Here is a 22,873-nt window from a genome sequence, read left to right as displayed (position 1 = left end):
TCTTCTAACATATGTGTTTGATTTAAATTTTTTCTGTAATGGTGTATCTACAAATAGCATTGATTGACTGATGGACGTTTTATTTCATTTGAAGTTTTGTATGTTTGGTCTGAAAATTCCGCACATGAACATTTATTTTATAGGTATTTTTAAATAGAAATAAAAAATCAATCATTAACGTAGCACATATAAGTGAATTTTATACGTATGAATTTCTTCTGAAATTCATCTGAATTTTGTATTATTTTTTCGACGAACTTTTTTATGTGAAGGATCTACAAAACAGCTCATAATTTTTTCTTAGTCGTTAACCTGATTATAGATATTATCATTCTAGTTTCCGCTAGCACAAGTTAGTCTCACAATTAAATATTCTCTGATTTCTCCTCTCTCGACATTATCTTTTATGGTAGGGGAGCTCAAGCGGGGATTTTTGCAGTTACTCGAGCGCGTCAGATTATCATATGGAGAGAAACCTGGTACCATGCAGATGTACCTCTACCATATATTGGCTCTTAACACAGGGAAGTTCGTTAAAGGGGGCCCGACAAAAAAATATATCCTTAAAAATACTCGAAATTGTCAGATTAAGATAAGGTAAGTTAAGTACATGCTAAAGAGTGTATCTTTCATCTGACGATTTGAGCGGGGCGTAAAGAAATGGGTGAGTCAAAAAGTTTCACAAAAAAAAGCGAATATTTCGCGAAATGAACGCCAGATCGAAAAACTAAAAGATACTTCTTCAATATTTTTAAAAAATCTATCGAATGTTACTAAACATGACCCCCACGGAGAGGAGTGGGGGATAAATTTAAAATTTTAAATACAAACCCCACGATATTTCGCAAAATGAGCATCAGATCGAAAAACTGCAAAATACACTTTCAAAATGTTTTTGACAAATATATCGAATGGTACCAAACACGACGCCCCACGGAGGTGGAGTGGGGGTTACTTTAAAATTTGAAATGGAGCCCCCAAATTTTTATTACAGGTTTGGATTCTTTACGTAAAAATAAGCAACTTTTAGTCGAAACATTTTTTCGAATTATGGATAGGTGGCGCTATAATGGAAAAAAGCAATTGTTGGAAATGAAAAATTAAATTAAAAATGGAAAGTCCCCACTAAAATGTAAAATTCTACTTAACTTTTTTTGGTTTTAGGACCTAATAATCACAACACATTAGATTCCCATAACGCTCGAGTGACTGCAAATATAGCGTATTTTGCTCCCCTACCATTACTTTGTATTTTTATTAATGTAAATAAAAGTGCTAATCCCTTTTTAGTATTTTTCTTTCATCTTCATTTTTTTCCCTTATCATTTATAATAGTTATTTATATAGATTTTACCTATTCTCGCCTCCTTTCATACTCAAAATCTGATTGGTTATTTGTTTTAATAAATAAAGCTCATATTTCAATAGTTTTTTTATCTCCCAGCTTTTTTCCTCTTCCTTCTTCTTGTTCAGAAGTATAGCCCATATAAAATTCGTCTTCAATTGTTTCCACGTTTGGATTAAGTTTCTACAATGTATGATTAGGTAATATTTTTGTTTTTCTTTCTTGCTCTTTTGATTCCATCCACAACTTTTTATTTTAACTTGACGTTTGTAGTTTTTTCTTTCCTCACTGTGACACCAATTTAGGCCAATATCTCACATAGTATCTCTCGCATTTGTTAAGATGGTTAGAACACGTTCAATGTCGATATGATATGATAATCTCACAATAGGAGGATTCGCTAGGTGTCCATTATGTAAAGAAGTAAGAACCAAAGAATTAGTGTAAGGCGGTTGGTCACATATTTCTATGAAAAAATGAATGTCGATAAGGCCCAATATGTGACATGTGAAAATTTATTTTTGGAAATCGACGCCACATTTGAGTATATTTGTGGTCTTGCCAACCCAGTTCTTACATTATAAATCAAAAACTACAATTTTTCATCAAAATTTAGTCAAATATAGTCATTTACAAATAATGACGACTTTTTATCAAGATTATTAATAATTATACAAATACTTAATGAAATAATGATCATACTCTTATTATGAACTATTCTGTTTCATTATTAGCTATACTAATGGCCAAAAAACAGCAACACCTAGGAGGACAATTTTTTTTAATATTTATTCTTGAAGGTGTATGGCAAAGGAGGGTAAAAGTACGCACTTAGTTTATTTTGGATTGTAACTTGGGGGAAGAAAGACATACCCATACCATATTTGTTGAATATCGATCTTTATTTATTACGTAACAATAAAATCATATTTTATTATGTTTAAACAAAAAAACATCCCTGTAAAAAAATATTTTGAAAAAGTGTTATTTGCGTACTCTTGAGCTCGAGGGAAGATAAAAATACGAATGAGTTAGGGTAAAAGTACGCACTAGCTAAGAGTCTTACAATGGTCGCAAACGAAAGGTCCGCTTCCTTCATACGCTAAACAGGCCTTATGCCACCATTCTGCACATTATATTCCACATTGAATCCAATTGTCATTAAATGACTGTCCACATCCTGGGTACTCAACAGTCTCTTCTGATTCTCGGTTTGAGCTGGTAGATGGTTTGGGTTGTTAAATATCAAAAGTTAGTTTAGTTTTGACGTTCGAAGCTTTCTTTTTGTTTTCTTTGTCACTATCCTTCATATTTTTCCTTTTGATCCGCTTTCCCATCCTTGAAATCTTTAGACTGCGTACTTTTAGACTCATGTGACATGATTCAAAGAATGACACCTACGTGCCTGCACTAAACAGACTCTTCCCTTTAACTCCACTCATTACATAGCTAATCTTATGGTCTTTGCCTTAATATTAATGCAAAATATGCCTACCACTGTTAAGTAACCTTAAACTCTTACGTTTTAGAGTAAAAATATTACATTCCGAAGGTGAAAAAGAACAATTTACCTTGTCAAATCCACAGATAGAGCGTCAGGTGGATGACAATATGGTGAGTTCTTCTCCAGTTGAAAGCACACTAAAACGTGATATCACGAAATTCCTGAAGTGATGCCAAGTGTTTGAAAATTACCTGCGTACTTTTAGTCGACCGCGTACTCTTACCCTCCTTTACCTTACATTACAATAATTATTATTATTATTTAATAACATTATCAACAAATTTGCTTGATTCTTGTATGAATTCTATAGTTTCACGGGGAACATAAAGTATCTCGTTATCCTGTTGAAATATCGCATTTGGAATGGTTTGTAGGTACGGATGTAAAACCGGTTACAGTACTTCATTAATATATCGCCGAGCTGTACGTAAATAAGTACTGTAAATAAGAACTAGTGGAGATGCACAAATATATAGCACCCCACATCTTAATACTTGTTTGTCTTAGTGTAGGACCAAAGAATATAGACCTTATAGAAGGGTACTGCCCTATAACGTTTCAGCATAGGATTTTGTGCACCAACTGAGTTAGTGCAAGTGGCCTGACAATCACTACGGTATTTTCAAGGGACAAATATACGTGACCATATGTTCCATTCAAATTCTTCTTCTATGAGAGTATATATTCTTTGGTATGACGTTCAACAGCTATGGCTATAGTTCGTATATCGCCTCAAAAATGTTTTCCGTTGTGCGCTCATTAGAGCCACCCAAACAAAATCTAGATTCATCTCTGAAACAGACAAAATTCCATTGGCCACTTCAGTGTTGCCGAGCTCTGCACCATTCTAAGCGTCGAGCACAGCATTCAGTGCCGGATTTACCACTAGGCCGACTAGCCCCCGGCCTAGGGCCGCAAGCAAAAGGGGACCGCAGCGTTTTGTAAAAACCACTTTTTTAGGAGGACGCATTTAGTCTGAGAGACAACTTTGATTCCTATCAAAAAAGAGGAAAAGAGTCTAAAAATGAAACCTATATTCTTGAAATAAAAAGACACCCGAAAAGAAAAGCTCTCCCTGGCAAAGACAAAGAAGATGAACTCACGGAACCCCACTTTAATGGCAAAGAAGACTTAAAGATTAATACATTCAATGTTGTAATTGACAGGCTTTATTCAGAATTGAATGAAAGGTCCGAAGTTAATTTCAGTCTTAATGAAGAATTTACATTTTTAAACAACTTATTGTCAATTTCCAATGAAGAAATCAGCGGAAAAGTTTCTATTTCGGCTAAAAAGTATCGAATCGACAGTATAGATGGTGACTTTGCAGAAGATTGCGTATAGTTCAAAGGCTTTGTTGAAGGTATATTTGATGAAGAAAGAGAACCTCATGATAACAAGATTACCAAGTGTCCGAGGAATACACTTTTGGAGTATCTGAAACTCATTCATGAAAAACAGCTAACAACATTATTTCCGAATATGAACACGGTTTTGCTCATTCTACTATGCATGATGACATCTAATGCACCTGGAGAAAGATCATTCAGCATGTTGAAAAGAATCAAAAGCTACTTGCAGAACTCGATTCTAGATTGTCTAGTTTGGCTAGTTCTGTTTTAAATGCTGAGCTTTAGACTTAACGATTTGATTAAAGATTTTTTCTACGAGCGTGCAAAAATGTCTACTTTCGCGCACGCATTTTAGTTTAGAAAGTTTCACTTTAACGCGACAATTAACACAACAATTAACGCGAAAATTCGATGAAATAAAATTATTTTGACATAATATTCGAAAGTCAAATCGGTAGACAATAACAGTCGTTTTGAATCATCGTCATGGAAACCAAGATCGTCGTCATGCTAATTAATTATATTGAAAGTTTGGTTTTGATAACCTTGTCAAAGAATTAATTTGTGTATGTACATATTTTCATATTAATTAAATTAATTGATTAAGATTTGGTAATTTTTTAAAGACTCTTAGAAAAAATATTGTTCCTAACTCTTGCAGAAAGTCTCTTTCCCGCACTCGACTGCTTGCCGAACTCCCGCTTCGCGTCGTTCGGCAAACTGCAGTCGCGTGCGGAAAAGAATGACTTTCTGCACTTGTTAGGAAAATAACTATTTCAGCCAAAAAAGTTAGAAAAGTGAGTGTTTAGAGTTTAGATATAAGATTTATTATGAGTATGAAGTGGAGTGAGTCTTAATGTTAATCACTAATCCAACTTTATCCAAATTAAGAATATGACATTGAAATTTTTCGGTAAAAGAGAACAATGTGAAAATTGAACGATCCAGAAGTTTATTTGTTGTATCCTTAATATTTTATTTTTCAGTACCGTAGCCTATTACTAGTACAGCTCACATTATTTTGCTTGTTCTCTTACTTATAATGTCTTTTCAACTCGGCTTTTTTTAGTCTTTTGTTGTCATATGTACTTTTTCCTCCGAATGAAGCAATTGATATTTAATTTTAACAATTAACTGCAATACTAATTTAAAATATAATAATTTTAGCAATATTATTAATTTTACAAACAATTGCTGTGTTCTAACATTTTGAATTATATAATATTTTCTATCTTTTCCTTAAGGTGTCTTCTCCATTACGGAAGGTTGGCTATAACTACAGCAAATTGCTCTACATCTTGAACGGTTCTTAGCATTGAATGTGTGTCCATGCATGTCCAGTCTCTTACGTTCTTCAGCCAGGAGCATTTTTTTCTTCCTGCACCTCTTTTTCCTACCACTTTCCTTTCCAATATGAGTCGTAACAGGTTATATCTTTCTCATCTGTAAATATGTCCTAGATAATTGTTTTGAAACGTCACTTCTAAATGTTTAGATCGTAAAATTTATTGTAAAAATAGATAAAACAGAATCAAAAGTCATGGTAATTCTCATCGAAGACAAAGTCCCGCCAGTGGAGCCCATAACAAATTATTCGCAATCCCTTTTTTAAAATTTTATGAGATTTTCGTAGATCCGATAAACAAAATTTAAGAGTAACTGAATTAGTGAGAAGAGCAGCCCAAATTTGAAGACAGATGAGCAAAAAGACTATTTTTTATTCCTTTTTGTAAATTTTAAAATTATTTAGTGTTGTATTATAATCAAAATTTAACCCTCACGCACAAGTTGTACATACAACTTCAGTGAGGAACTGAGTTTATTTTATATGTACAATTTATTTACTACAAATAAACTCCATTATTATTATTATTATTATTCTATTATAACTAGTTTTTATTTTTTACAATATTTAGGAGTTCTCTCTTGTCATATTTAGGAGTCACATGCTTTGTCCAAGAGATCTTCAGCATCCTTCGAAAAACCCACATCTCAAAGGCTTCTATAAATATATAAATCTTTCTATACATTTTCTTTTTAGAAATTTCTATAAATATAGAAATTGTTGTTAGCGCTGTTTTGGGGTTTTAGTTAGCCAAATTTGCAAACCAAGATTATTTAATTAGTGAATACATTTCAACCTATTTATGTACCGTATTTAAATAGAACATTAGTGGCATTCTTATTCATTTATGTTATGCCTTGTATGTTGTACCAGTTTTAAAAAGTAAAATTAAAATCAACGTTATATATTAATATGAAATGTGCTTTATGCTTTAATTACATAATCGTGAAGTTCTCGGGGGCTGCTCGGGGTAATTTGGCATAGGGTCCTAAACCCGGCACTGACAGCATTCTATGCTGTGGTGTCAAAGGTAAATAATACCAAACACGGACGGTGAGCTCTCAGTCTCATTCCAAGTAATATTTTGATTAACTGTTCTTCTTTAGACTACCCTTCCTGTAGCTGCAACTAAATCGACTCTTACTTGAGGTACACTGTCCCCTCAATTTCTGAGAGCAAGACGTCACGGCCTTGCATCATTCTAGGACGTCCAGACGCTCCAGGACACCAAGTCTTATCATTGGAACACCTTCTCCAAACCCTTCGTTGATGTATTAGCTTCAACGCTTCGTTAAATTTCCCGTAAATCAAAACCGGCCTCTTTCATGTCCAGAATGCGTCCATTTTTTAACTTACTTAAATAACGAAATTGTCGATGACCTCAAAGTCTTTTATGTCGGTATTTTCAATTTTTAAATCAAAAGTAATTCAAAATGGCTAAAAGTTACAAATAAATTTAAATTAAATACACAGAGATAAACTTTTTGATTTTGCGAACAAAAAACGTCAGTTAAAGAAAAGATAGCTAGGTAAAATCTTTGTCACACTTATATTATTAGGGCAGTCAATGAGGGTATTTGTCTCCGAATTCCATCCTACTACATCGATTTACTTGCTATTTTCACAGTAAGTCAGAAATAGCTCAAGAAACAAAGTCTACCCTATATAATATGGCGGTTTTTATCTTGGAGGCGGTTCCCACCCTTTCAAGGGGGTGGAAAATGTTTTGGTTAAAACAACCACGCAAGTGGCTAGAGAACTTACATGTAATTCTAAGTAAAAACTGTTCGATACTTGATTTTTGAAAACTCAATACATTTTGAGTTATTCGTATTTGAAAATTTTCCATTTTCATTGAAAAATGACACCTTTTCGGACGATCTTTCAGAATACCTTAAATTAAACATATTTTTAGCTTATAAAAAAAAACAAAGAGATTAGTTCCTTCATAAATCTTCTAGTTATAACACGAAAGAGATATGGTAGGTAAAAAGAGTTTGTTTTTTTGGTGCATGCTCAAATGGGTGTATTCAACTTGAAATAACAGAGAAACGGTCGATTTAAGGTGTATAATGCTACCAATACCTTTTTTAGTGCTTGAAAAGACCTTTAAAATAAGCAATATTAAATGTCGATTACATTCAAACTAAGCGAGATATGCAGCAAAAGAAATTGATGACTAATGTATTTTAAGAAAAAAAGAAGTAGGTATGTCTAACCCCTCATCCACCAGAATTTAAATGCATCGTTTTCCTCCTACAATACTTTTTATTATAGTGTTATTTCTATGTGCAAAAAGTTGGACGGGTTTAAAATGAATTGTTTTTAAAAAAGATAAGATAAAATTATAGAGCGCATTTTTCAATTTTCTTAAAAATCTTCCTTTTTCTCCGTGTAACTCGAAAATGATAAGAGATATAGGAAAAAAGATGCCATACAGAAATGTAAGGTTTTTTTGGCTAAAAATTTTGTTTTTATTTTTCACTACTATATCTCTTATCATTTTCAAGTTACATGGAGAAAAAAAAAAGATTTTTAAGAAAATTTAAAAATGCGCTTTATAATTTGATCTTATTTTTTTTAAACCATTAATTTTAAACCCGTCTAACTTTCTGAACATAAAAATAACACTTTAATAAAAGGTAATGCAGAAGGAAAACGATGCATTTAAATTCTGGTGGATGAGGGTTTAAATACACTTCTCATTTTTTCTTAAAATACATTAGCCATAAATTTTTTTGCAGCATATCTTAGTTTAAATGTAATAGACATTTACTATGGCTCATTTTAAAGGTCTTTTTAAGCACTACAAAAGGTGTTGGAAGCATTATACAGCTAAAATGGACCGTTTCTCTGTTATTTCAAGTTTTGAGCATGCACCAAAAAAACAAATTATTTTCACCTTTTTTTTTTAATGGCATGGAATTTATTATGTCATATTCAGCCAGTCACAACATGAGGTATCTAGAGTCGTGTGTAGTGTGTGTGTTGAGTAAGTGTCTTGTTACTTTGCAAAGTCGACGTCATTGTCTTTGCAAAGAGACGCTAATTGTATCCGAACGTCTGTGGTCCCTCCGGTGAGTACCGATCTCACTTGTATTCACCTACCATATCTCTTTTTGTATTATAACTAGAAGATTCATGAAGAAACTATTCGCTTTGTTTTTATAAGCTACAAAAATGTTAAATGTACTTTTTTTAGTTAGATGCATAGTTTTTAAGATATTCCCAAAAACCGTCAGAAAAGGTGTCATTTTTCAATGAAAACGGCCAATTTCAGCCACGAATATCTCAAAAAGTATTGAGTTTTCAAAAAAAAATTCAGTTTTTGCTTAGAATTAGGTTCTCTAACCACTTACGTAGTTATTTTGACCAAAAAATTCCACCCTCTTGAAGGGGTGGGAACCGCCCCCATGATTAAAGCGCACATCGGCATAGGGTAGACTTTGAATTAGGAGATAAGTAGAGGCTATTCCCAAAATTCTATTAAAATCCATACAGTAGGATAGAATTCGGAGGTAATATCCTCTTGTTGCTCTCATTGACTGGCGTATATATATTTTTAGATAAAACTTAAAAAAAACACTTTGGATGAAAATAAATAACCTTGTACAAAGTGTTGCATTCTTTTTGGCCATTAGTATATGTATATTCTGCAGACGTTTTCTTATACGCCACTGATTAATACCAATGAAAATGTTTTTTTGTTAAACTATCTGTTATTATAGTAGCTTGTTAAAGCATGTGATTGTGAGGCTCTGGATGCTGACAGCTCTGGCAGGTGTTGATTGTATCTATTGTCTTGCCAATAATCACTTAAAAATTTGTAGTGTATATACAAATTAGTAACATTATTAATTGAAAAACACGAGTTAAGTTTTTTCATCACGGCTATAATTTGTTATTTTGGTTAATGTGAAATTTATTTGCAATTAATTTTATATTATTATACTTGATTATAATCGGCCAAAAATGATTGTATTAATACTCTCCACAAGAAAAAAAACAACAACAAAAAATATTGGATCCTTTGTAAAAGGTATATTTAAAACACCCTAATAAAGGTTACATCACATTAACAAAACCTTTTCGGATGTTATGAGTAAAAACCCTTTAAATGTTACAAAATCCTTAATGGTACTACATATTATTATTAACAATATGTAGTACCATGTAAGATTTTGTAACATGGGTTTTTACCCATAACATTTTAGTGGCTCACGCATGCATGGTATTGGCATTTAACACTGATGATGGATTATTTGTTAATATTTTTGATGGGATTAAGCCACAATTAGTTGTAATGGCAATTACATTTTTATATCAACCTAAGGTTATATTTACATGGAAATCTAACATCAGTTGCTTTTCTAATTTTTCATTTTTTGAGAACAATTTCCGGATTGGTAGTCGAAACGTCAAAAACTAGCAAAAATGTAATTATCATTACAACCAATCGTGGCATAATCACATCAAAAATATCATTGTCAACATAAAAATGTTAAATAATCAAAAAAATTATGATAATTAAGTTCTAATGATAATAATACCTTTTTCAAAAAAATGGCCCGATTTTCATTGAAAAGTCCCGGATTTCAGGTATTTTTTTCAGCCTTGTCCCGAATTTGGCTGAGTTGTAGTTGGTCACACTATGGTCACTATGCATGTGTGAAGTATGTAGACTCTGACCCAGTAGAAGCAGAGTTGTAGCTAATGAAAAGTAGGTTCTTGTTCGTCCAATTCCAAATCGAATATTTAAACGTGAAATAACCAAAAATGAAGCACTTTTGAAGTGTTTAAATAAGCGAAATTTAAAAAAAATTGTTTTACGTTAAATCCCAATGTTTTGAAATATAATCATTGTGAACCAGTGAAACTCACAGATCATATAAATTAATAATACATAAGTACAAACCGGGGGATGATTTTCAAGATTTCTTTTTTAAGATAAAAAGGGACTAACATTATTTTGAGCTTAACTGGCTTAATTATGATACAAGAAACTTAAAAAGAAAACAAAATTTAAGCTTTTTTAACACTTAAAAGAAGTTGTGATGAGTTTTCACCGAGAAGTGCTTCATTTTTTGGTTATTTACGTTAAAATATTCGATTTGAAATTTGTCGAATAATAATCCATTTTTTATTAGCTCCAGCTATGCTTATACTGGATCTACATACGTCATAATATACACTATTTTTTACTTTTGTATACGCTATATTTTTTCTAAGAATATTTTTTCGATAAAATACTTAATTTTTAAGTTATTTGCGAAAAGCCGGCTAAAAACGTATTTTTTTTTGTTGAAAAATCAACATATTAACTCGCCAATAACTTCTTAGTGAAAAAAAATATAGAACAAAAGTTACTTATTAGAATTAATCAGTTTACCCATTTCCGTACTTATTTTGAACGTGTTTTTTTACCCCCGAAAAGGTGGCACTCATCCTTAGGACAAAATCATACACCAGCACAATATCACTTTTTTTCTTTGGCATGTTAGTTATGTGTATGATGCCAAATTTCTTGTTAAGCCAAGCGGTTCTTCTACAAGTATTCGGAGCAAAAACCGTGAGTAAATGGACTATTAATGACAAGTTGTTGCGAAATGTTACTTAAAATACTTCCTAGATGATATACTAGACGGTATACCATAGATGGTTTCTACAATTCAATATACGTATACTAGATGGTCAGCTAGATTTGATGCTAGTATAGCAGTACAAATGTTATATAGGAAAATGGAATAAGTTTCAAATAGCCATTTTAACTATTATGTGGTCCAAAATTTTAGAGCGTTTTAATGCTGCTAGTAAACATTAAAAATTCCAACTATAAATTTATCAGATGCAGTTATGTTACTTATATCTTTAGCAAAGTAACAGAAGTAAAAAAAATAATCTTTTTTACATTGTCGTAATTTATTTTTGTTGTAACTACTTTCCAAAAAAACATAAATACAGTGGAACCCCGTTAACTCGGATTAATTGGGACCGCGGCCGATCCGGGTTATCGAAAATCCGGGTTAGCCGGAGAAAATGGTAAAAATTAATAAAATATGGTATGCTTACAGATAAACCCGGTTATAATTGTCACACAGACACTGGTAAACCACGTTCGCATTCCACACAAAACCACACATACAAAGCGTCGTCAAAAGTCTCATTCTTAGCTTTATTAGCTTTGCACCGATTAAACTGTCTTTTGTTATCATTTTGAAAAAAAAAATTCTTCGATTTTAGTTCTATTTTTCTTCCAATCCGATACTGTAGATGTACCGACACCATAATATAATGCTGCAAGATTCACCTTTATCAATTCTACTTAATGCTTCTAGTTTCTTTTCCATTGTCACTACAACATTTTTACGTTTTGTTGCCCTTATAGACAAAAGACACGCAAACACAAAATCTGAATAAATTTACGAACGATTACAAAACGGAAGCGAACAATAATACGACTTTACTACACACAATACCGTCTCTGATGTTATGTTATTTAATAACAGTGATGACTAAGACCATTGTTAAAAAAAGAATTTTAATAGTCTTTTCTAAACAATGCTAACACAGACAGTTTCAAAAAAATAAAGGATAATACAGGTTCCTGTTGTTTTCGACAAGAATGTGGTGTATTATGAGTCATTTTTACTATGGTATATGTAGTTCAATCCGGTTCCATTATCTCTCAAATATTATATTACATAGAGTTGGTACAAAACCTCGTGAACCTTGAAAATGCGTATGTATAACCGAAATAAAATGAAGCCAAAAACATACGACTATTTTATTTGCTGCGAATTGCGCGACAGGGTCCCATCTGCACCCTGATATTTTCAGTAATGTCGGATTCATCAATCGTTTCGTTCGTATATTGACGTCACCAAATGAATGAATTAGGTTCACGAGATTTTGTAACAGCAACACATTTTTATTGTTGAAATGTTTGTCTGATAAAAATCGGTCCGGGTTAGCCGGAGTTCCGGGTTATCGGGGGCCGACTTATCGGGGTTCCACTGTATCTGTAAATTTGTTTTAAGTAAATGGTCGCTTTAAAGGGGCCTACTTCTAATGACCACCTAGGGCCCCATGATGCCTTAAACCGTCACTGAGGGCCAGAAAAAGATGGAAGGATGATGTTAAAGCCAATTTATCTAGGAGTTGCAAAGTCCGTCAAGAAGAGAGAAGTTTTATCAGGAAACCCAAGCACCGTAAACTTTTTTGCATCTTATTGTGGTCCAAATTTGAGATTCTCAGCAGAATTCAGCTTGTTCTTTTGATTTGTAAAGGTTCATTTGCATTTGTGCCTGATGACTGGACTATTATTAGATATTGAAATCGTAAAATGAGGTTTCCCGTAAATTTTGTAAAATTAGAATAAAACAGTACTCACTTTATCTCCCCTTAAAAACGTATATCTACATTCCGGAATATGCGCCGGTGCTTTTTCACACAAATCACTACACATGGGCCATCCACACTTGGAACATGGTCTACTGTTTCTCTCGTTCACCTCTTGTCCGCATCCTAAACACACAGGAACTGTACTTATAGCAGGACCCCATATTAAGGGATTTTCTTGGATGATCACATCTCCCGGTTTCAGATCTTTTGTGGCTTTCAAATGACGACCGAGGACGTCGTCTGTGCATACCTGTAATATAAAATACTTTTTATATTGGGTTGCAGATGTTTTTCTGTTATTTAGCATAGTTCCTGCTGAAACTATAATGGTATAAACCTCTTATCAAAACATATAAACAAACAACTATTGATATTTATAAATTACAAATTATCTGGTAAATGATAAAGGCTGATTATATGTTTCATTGACCAGGATACAATAATAAACAAAAACTCGTTATATACTAAGTGACATCGAAAAAAGAACACCTCTTAATATTGAATTAATTATAACTAGACCGGGCTGTATCGTCGCCCCCGCTAGCGAAATTATTCTGATTCGATTTTTTGCACAAATTTACTCAAAAAGAGGTCCTTTTAACATATCCACAGGGTGCCGTTAAAAAAACATTTTTTTTAAACAGATTCACAAAAATATTTTCTTCATTTCGAGCATAATTTTTTAAGATAACTTGGGTCATTCTGAGCAAAAAAGGTCTCTTGTCATTTTTCTCTAAAATTTATTGTTGTCGAGTTATATGCGATTAAAAATTTGAAAAATGCGAAAATGGCCATTTTCAAGACTTAATAACTCGATTAAAAATTATTATTATGAAATTAAAAAAGTGGCTAAATCAAGTGTCAAACCCCTTCTTCAAGGGCCTGAAGAGATTTTTGCCATTATTTTATTACAAGGCTACTATTTTTAATTATTAACAATTAGCGCTATAGTTTAACTGTATCGTCACCCCCGTTAGCGAAACTATTTCGATTAGATTTTTTTGCACAATCTTACTCAAAAAGAGGTTTTTATAACATACCCACAGGGTGCCGTGGTCGAAAAATTGTTAAAACAATTTTTTTTAAACAAATTCAAAAAAATATTTTTTTTATTGCGAACGATATTTTTTTTAGATAATTTGGGTTATTCTGAGCAAAAAAGGTCTCTTGTGATTTTTCTCTAAAATTGATTGTTGTCGAGTTATATGGCCATTTTCGCATTATTCAAATTTTAAATCGCGTATAACTCGACAACACTGAAAAATCACAACAGACCTTTTTGCTTAGAATGTCCCAAATTATTTAAAAAAAAATTGTTCGAAGTGAAAAAATTATTTGTGTGAATTTGTTTAAAAAAAATTGTTTAAACAATTTTTCGACCACACCACCGCCCGTAACCCTGTGGATATGTTATAAGGACCTCTTTTTGAGTAAGTTTCTGCAAAAAAATCGAATCGGAATAATTTTACTAACGGGGGGTGACGAGACATTCGGGACTATAGCGCTAATTTTTAATAAGTAAAAATGACAGCTTTGTAATAAAATAATGACAAAATCTCTTCAGAACCTTGAAGACGGGATTTGAAACTTGATTCGGTCACTTTTTGAATTTCATAATAATAATTTTTAATCGAGTTATTTTAAATTTTTAATCGCACTGTCAAACTAACGTCAGAACGTGTATGTATCGATCTGTAAATTGGTGCCGAAATTTGTAATTATTACTGTAAATACTAGTTATCAAAATTAGTTTTCGCTCAAATAGTGACTAATAACAATTGTATTACGTGTTAATCGTCAAGAACAAGCTGTAGCTTCGGTCAGTAAGAGATGTTTTACTTAATAATCTTCCAACTTAAACAGATTCAGTGTCAAACTGTCAATAGTTTTTCACTGTTGCTATCCCGTCCCAACGGACGCCAACGGTTAGGTAACCAGTATTGCAGTGATGTATCCAAGGTTATCACTTATTTCCAGACATCCAAAGCGTTAATATAAACAAATTCAAGTTACTTTTGACTACATGAGTAACAATTTAAATCAATGTTCCCCCACTGTTAGCAACACCATGTCTGTATCCAATCCTTCCAGTAATCTTACTAGTTCATATGCAACTGCTACTATTACTAAACAACGTCCGAAGTATCCCAAGAAGACCGAAGCAATTTTATAATTACTTGTACGTCTCTATAGTATCCAATGATTGTATATCCAATTTTTCTTCTTCATAATTTTTACCTAATGTTATTTAATATTTAGAAATTAACTGTTATAATATTTAGTTTTAAGTCCTTATTGTAATTAATTATTGTATAACCAATATTGTTTGTGTCAATGGCCATTGCTGCCGAGACACATAAATTTAAATAAAAAAAAATTTAATCGCATATAACTCGAGAACAGTCAATTTTAGAAAAAAATGACAAGAGATCTTTTTTGCTCAGAATGACCCAAATTATCTAAAAAAATTGTTCGAAATGAAAAAATTATTTTTGTGAATTTGTTTAAAAAAAATTGTTTTAACAATTTTTCGATAACGGCACCGCCCGGCACCATGTGGGTATGTTATAAGAATCACTTTTTGAGTAAGTTTGTGCAAAAAAATCGAATCGGAATAATTTCGCTACAGGCGACGATACAGTCCGGTCTGAATTAATTTTTAGGGATTAAGCTAAGACAAAAGACGATCAGTTTTTCAAATATATTGATAAAGCGGTTTGTGTTATATCGTCTGTTTTCACAAAAAAAGTAAGTAAGTGATAATTGTATATTGTACCTACAATTGGCTTTGATTTGATCATTGTACAATAAATTGTAATGAGTTGCTTTAACATGTTCATTATGCCTATAATGAGAAGACGAGCAAATTTTCAACAACTTAGCGAGTTTATAAGGGGTGAATGGTGAACTTATGTAAGATCGATTTGTACTTTAGAGAAATAGACTCGAAGGTAAATATAATTATCAATACGGTGGTGGTTTCTTGTCGGTCTTGGCATCAAGAATATATGGAATATAAGAGCTAGAGGTACAGAGCGTGTAAGAAGAACGACCATATGCCAAGATAGCTGCCTTATTCTTTTGTATGTACAGGGTTATTTCACAACCACAAGGACATTAATTACAGACTAGTGGTTTGACGTTCATAGAAGCATTATTACAATGCAAACTGCTCATCATCATACCAGAAGTTTTGAACTTAATTCATGCCGTCTTGGATTTGCTGTTCCCCTCATTCATAGACACTTAAGTGATCGACTGGTGCAGAGAACGGCTAAACTAAGACATCGAATGGAATTCTATTGTTTTAGTGATGAATCCAGATTATTTTGTTTAGCCATGGATGATAGCCGTGCAAGGGTAAGAACGCAACGTGGTGACAGACGAGATCTTCAATTTTCTATGGAAAGTGTGGGAATCGCAATCACACTGTTTTAATAATTATAGTATGGAAGGTTATTGCTTATGGAAGTAGACCCCATTTGGTGTTATTACAGATAACATCACCGCCTTACTTTACATCAAGGGGGTGTTGGATGGACTTGTTCTCCTTTATATATATTTTTATCCATTTTGAAGACCATCAAATTTTTTGGTCTTGGGATTTTTTTTGCTATATTATGGGAAAAAATTTAATTTGTTTACTTTATCCTCCACCTTCACCATCTTCAGCACAAGGTGCAAGGACCCTGGGATAAACTACCTCAAGAGGAAAACCATTGCATCATATCGCACCTTGAAAACCATAGGGCAGTAACTGCAAAAATCATAATATTGAGTTATGAGCATTTTAAGTTTTTGTAAAGTTAATTTTATTTACTGTAATTCCAAAAATTAAGCTGCAAACCTGTTATTTGGCACAATTGTCTTTAATTTTACATATTTTTATATGAATTAAGAAGTACGTAAAATTTCCCCCAGGAAATAGGTATTTTAGCACATACGGCCATATGGTATTAAAAAATATATAAATTTTCGCACATGATACAGTAAAAATTCATATAAAATAACAGTTTTTTTATTGATTGTACTTATTTATTACAAATTTTTAGTGTTAACACTTAATCAAAGTCTTGCATATTATAATCTGTCGCTTATATAATGTCTGTCGGTTATAATTCGCTTTTCTTTTGGGATCTGCAGTACGACGTTGTATATCAATTTGTTATAGTCTTGTCGCTTATTTCCAGTGTTGCAATCAAATCTCTATGCAGCACTCTGTTTTGTTGCATTCAAAGGATGTTTCCTTAGTAGATCTTGCTTTCATTTTACGAGCGTGGGTCACATTTTGCACATATTGCCATATAGATCTGGGTTTTTTTTTTCCAATTTTAGAACCGTAGAGCATCAACTACTGCAGATAATGCCTGATGGTATAAAAAGAAGAACCGATTTTTGACAAAAGCCATAGGGATGTATCTTTCTGGTGCCGAACTTAAAATTTTTTGCAGACGCTGCTATATAGCATTAAAAAATAGATTTTTTTTTTATTAGACTACATTCAAAGGTCATTTCATGAAAAAATTGCAGATATTGCCATATGGTTTTCAAGGTGCGATATTTTGTAGTAGCCCCAGGCGCATTTTTGAGTGCAGAAAAAGTTTAGGTTTATTATTTTTTACAAATCTTGTTGATTTTTAACAGTAAGAATTTTCTTAAATTCTGATCAATTACTCATTTAACCCTAAGAGACATGTATATAAAAAATTTATAATAAATTAAGTATCACTGGGTTTTTTTTCTGTGTCACTTAGTATATTTAAAACTTCAGATTTTTCTAGGTATATTTTTGTTATTAATCAGGATATCAAAACAACAACAAATGTAGAGTTTGTTTTCGATTTTAGTTCAGTGTCTTTTCAATATATTTTTGTTTGCGATGATACTAATTCTGGGTACGAATGATTTGTACAGAGTATTAGTACCATTACACATTTCAAGACTGCTCTCGAAAGAGAGAAAAATAATATAAGTAGATAAGAACAAAAATGCATAAATATATTATATTTATGTATTTTTCTTAACTACGAGTAGTTCTTATCTACTAAGTGAGTTAGAGAACCTGCTGGGCATCGTGTTCACTTTAATATTTCTATTTAATTTAAATTGAATAACTTTGGAGAGAAAGAATATTTTTGTGTACCTTTTGGATGTTCTGGATGATCACGACTCCCCTCTACACACCATTGCTATATTATAGGAATTACATAATAAAGTACTGATGTGTAGACGGGAGTCGTGATCATCCAGAACAAATCAAAAGGAATACAAAAATATCCTTTCTCTCCAAAGTTATTCAATTTAAATTGAAAAGAAATATTAAAGTGAACACGATGCTCAGCAGGTTCGCGAACTCACTTCAACGTAGGTAGTATATAGGTCTGGATCCCGCGTATGAAAAAAAAGTTGATTAATAGCAAGCTGAAAATTTGTTAATAGCTTAAGGGTGTCTAGTCGGATAAACTTTGATATATGGGAACACTGGAACAGGGGCAGTTTTAATTGTGGAACAGGTTAAAAATTTGGAACAGTCAGATCACGAAAACAGCACATTTATTTTGTCCGGCAGAATAGACTTAAACTCTCCGAACAGAGATTAAACTCTCATGCAAAAATCAGACTGCTATTTATCACCTGTCATACTTCCTGCCATTTAACATATCCTACATGTTCCACTCATTAAAACGCCCATTTGGTGATAAATAGCAGTCTGATTTTTGGATGAGAGTTTAATCTCTGTTCGGAGAGTTTAAGTCTGTTCTGTCGGACAAAATACATGTGCCGTTTTCGTGGTCTGACCGTTCCAAATTTTTAAACTGTTCCACAATTAAAACTGACCCTGTTTCAGTGTTCCCATATATCAAAGTTTGTCCGACTAGACACCCTTAAGCTACTAACAAATTTTCAGCTTGCTATTAATTAACTTTTTTTCATATGCGGGATCCAGAACTAATAGCAAGTATACCTACTTGGTTTGAGTCATTCTCCAAACAGAAATGTTTCAAACGTCCTAGTTTAAAATCCCAAGTAGATATGCACCTTTGAATTTCGATTCTTGAGTAAATCTAGTCGATCGATGGATGAGAGGCACGGTGAGAAATAGGTCGATGACGCTTATTGATTAATACTAAAAAACAAGGAGAAGCGTATTTTTGAAGTGTGTAATAGCTATTTGTATAACAAGGGAGGAAAGTGCTACTTTTCCTCCCGAGAATGAAGTTTACTGCCCGACGCGTAGCGGAGGGCAGTAATCATTCAAGGGAGGAAAAGGCACTTTACTCCCATGTTATACATATGGTTTTTCCACCTTCCTCAAATAACAAGTCATTTTTTCATTTTTACTTAATTTATTTATGTAACTAACCAACAAAATTTATTAGAACTAAAACTAACAAGTACGTACAATATAACTGTCAACTGTCAAATATAAGTCAAATTAATAATGTAAACATTGTTAAATCAAAATAACAATTTACTGTTTTTTACCATTCTGCAAAATACAGAGTGTTTTATAAATAAACGTTAAAATGTATAGAAACTTACGTAATAGAAAATAGATATTGTACAGGGCGTCAATAAGTTACATTTCATGAATGAAATACCATGACGTCACTTTTACTTTTCCTCCCTAGGGAGGAAAAATATTTTCCTCCCTAGGGAGGAAAAGTACAACTTTGCTCCCTACAATCAGGTCCGGAAAAGTATACTTTCGGTAGAGGTAGGTGGAAAAATATGTAATGTGTAAATCCTAGCTGAGCGCTTTCGGCTTATAAAGCCATCTTCACAGTTATACTACAATAAAATGTATCTAATGAATAATTGATCTTAGAATTCAAAAGTGTAACTTACGTCAAAAATTTCAAAATACCACTATGAATTTTTGACCTAAGTTAAACTTTTGAATTCTAAGTAGATCAGGGCGGATCTGTAAATAAACGACGATTTTTGGATGTGCGAGGTGGCATTCGGATTTTTGCAGATAAAGTTATATGACAACTTCAATAATAATAATTGACCTATGCTCATTGTCAAATATACTTGGAGCATTAATAAGAAAATTAAAATATTTAAAAATTTCGAAAAATATCGATATTTTTCTACTTTCTTTGCTTATAACTTTAAAACGATTCATTTTGGAGCAAATTCGTACCGAAATAAAATAAAGATAATCGAATTTTGTATTTTATACGACTAGCTAAAAATGTCTTAAATTATTATCCTTTCTGCAAAATAGCAATAAATACAAAATAAGGGGGCAAAATAAGCCTGTTTTTATTCAGTGTTTTTAAACCACTTTGGTTGTACTTAGAACCTTCTTAATTCGTATGGAATATCCTTACATATTTAAGTCGTCCACCAAATTTCAATAAAATCAACCTGATAGAATTTGGATAATAATTTTTCAATCTAAATTTTTTTAAAAAAGTTCAAATTTTTTATAAACTTTCTGAACAAAAAGTAGACCATTTCGATTTTTTTCAAATATAAAGAGGCTCTCTATCTATCTAATCACTTTACAGAATTGAAATCGGGTTATTTAGGCGGCCTCAGCACTGTTTTAAAGTTATAAACAAATATTTTGGCTTATAAACAAATACAGTGAGGACGGTTGAGTTGGAATAAATTTATTTTCTCAAGAATGGGGTCTCTGGAGATAAATTCCGAAACAGGTCGATTTTTATTTTGAAATTCTAATTTTTTGGTATACATATCATACTAGTGACGTCATCCATCTGCGTGATAACGTAATCGATTTTTTAAATGAGAATAGGGGCCGTGTGATAGCTCATTTGAAAAGCTATTAAATTTTGTATTCATTAATATAAATATTAACATAGTTAATTATACAGGATGCCCAAAAAATTTGTTAATTAAATTAATTATTGAGACATAAAGAAAAATGTAGGTCTTTTATTTAATGCAAAATACATTTTCCTGCAGTCAGAAAACAGAAAAAATGTTAATTTGAAAAATAAACATTACGTTTCGCTTAAATTAAATGTTACAACTGCTAACATGCCGGTGGGTGGCAACTATATTTGGTGGAAAAACAATAGTTATTTATCAAATAAAACATTTTTTCCTGTTTTAGGACAACACTAAAATGTATTTCAAATTAAATAAATTATATATATTCTTCTTTTGGTCTTAATTAATTTAATTCAAAAAAAATTTGGGCACCCTGTATAAACAATTATGTTAATGTTTATATTAGGAAATAAAAAATTGAATATCCTTTCGAATGAGCTATCACACGACCCCTATTCTCATTTAAAAAATCATCGATTACGTCATCACACCCAGATGGATGACGTTACTAGTTTGATATAATATATGCCAAAAAATTCATAATTAAAAAAAAATAAAAACGACCTGTTTGGGGATTTATCTCCAGAGTTGCCCATTCTCGAGAAAATAAATTTATTCCGACTCAAGCGTCCTCACTGTATTTGTTTATAAGCCAAACAATTGTTTATAATTTTAAAACAGTGCTGAGGCCGCTTAGATAATCCGATTTTAATTATGTAAAGTGTATTAGATAGGTAGATTGCCTCTTTATATGTAAAAAAATTAGCAAACTTCTAAATGGTCTACTTTTTATTCAGAAAGATTTTAAAAAGTTTTAACTTTTTAAAAAATATTTAATGGCAAAATTATTATGCAAAATTTATCAGGTCGAGTTTAATGAAATTTGGTGGACAATTTAAGTATATTGTACGGATTTTCTAAGCGAATTACGAAGGTTCTAAATGTAACCAGAGTGGTAAACAGGCTTATTTTGCCCCCTTATTTTGTATTTATTGCTATTTTGCAGAAAGGGTAATAATTTAAGAAAAATTCAATTATCTTTATTTTATTTCACTACGACTTTGTTCCAAAATGAATCTTAAAGTCATAAGCAATGAAAGTAGAAAAAAATCGATGTTTTCCGAAATTTTTAAATATTTTAATTATTTTATTAATGTTCCGGACATGTTTGAGAAGGAGCATAAGTCAATGATAATAATTATTGAAGTTTTCACATAACTTTATCTGCAAAAATCCAAATGCCACTTCTCACATCCACCTCAAAACAGATCGGCCCTTGTCTAAAGAGCAATTATTCATTAGAGACCTTTTTATTGCAGCATAGCTCTGAAGATGGCTTTATAAGCCGGAAGCGCTCAGCTAGGAATTATATTTTACACACTTCAAAAGAAGTACGCTTCTCCCTGTCTTTCAGTAGTCATAAGTAAAGCTCGGATTATAGGCAAAATTACTTTTTTTGCCTATTTTGCCTATTATAATTGTTTTTTGCACTTTTTGCCTTTTTTCGTAAATTCCGCCTATTTGTGCCTTTTTTAAAATTTCATGGTACTACCCATGATATTATTCTATTACTAAACCATTCTATAATAAAATTTTGGGTAAATAATAAAATATCAATGGTTTGTTTATATAACAGATTTCTAGGAAAATGTACCTGATCGAGACTTGAGTGTTAACTATTTGGAAACCCCTAAACTTTATTAGTTTATTATCAGTTGTACAGTCGGTTAATGTATCAGAGTTTAGTCACAAATTGCTATATCCTAGTTTAGTTTTGTTGCGTATACCGAAAAGCAAAGAACACGTTTTAAAATCTTTTAGACATTTGTGTGAAAAGATGACATCTAAATTAAGGCTATGGATCGCACCTTATTCGGAACTTTCTCTAGAAGGAGATGGAGCATTTTGTAAACCATGCGGTAAGTTTTATTTTTTCTCTTTTTTTCTCGTCCCACAACATAACTAAATTCTAAAGCGGTTTTAGAATTCTAATTTTTTTTTTAATTCTCAGATTTCAAGTAGAAAAAAGGACTTTATTGACCAGCATTGTGGAACCCCACTTCATAAACGTAATTTGAAAAAATTAAATTCCTCTTAGTTAGCCCAAATATCTCTGC

The 22,873-nt window shown here is 32.1% G+C and overlaps 1 protein-coding gene across 2 annotated transcripts in view; it reads right to left on the bottom strand.

Annotated features, from left to right (window-relative positions):
* Positions 1–22,873, bottom strand: part of LOC114327594 (SET domain-containing protein SmydA-8) — a 132,734-nt gene that overhangs the window by 58,860 nt on the left and 51,001 nt on the right. For both annotated transcript variants that reach the window (XM_050646266.1, XM_028276262.1), the window contains exon 2: positions 12,937–13,197. In XM_050646266.1, coding sequence (XP_050502223.1) covers positions 12,937–13,197 — 261 coding nt within the window. The remainder of the gene's footprint in view (positions 1–12,936; positions 13,198–22,873) is intronic.

This window comes from Diabrotica virgifera, chromosome 1 (assembly GCF_917563875.1).
Source record: "Diabrotica virgifera virgifera chromosome 1, PGI_DIABVI_V3a".
Classification (NCBI taxonomy): Eukaryota; Metazoa; Arthropoda; class Insecta; order Coleoptera; family Chrysomelidae; genus Diabrotica; species Diabrotica virgifera.
The sequence above is the reverse complement of the archived record's forward strand: the minus strand, read 5'-3'. Positions and strand labels throughout refer to the sequence as shown.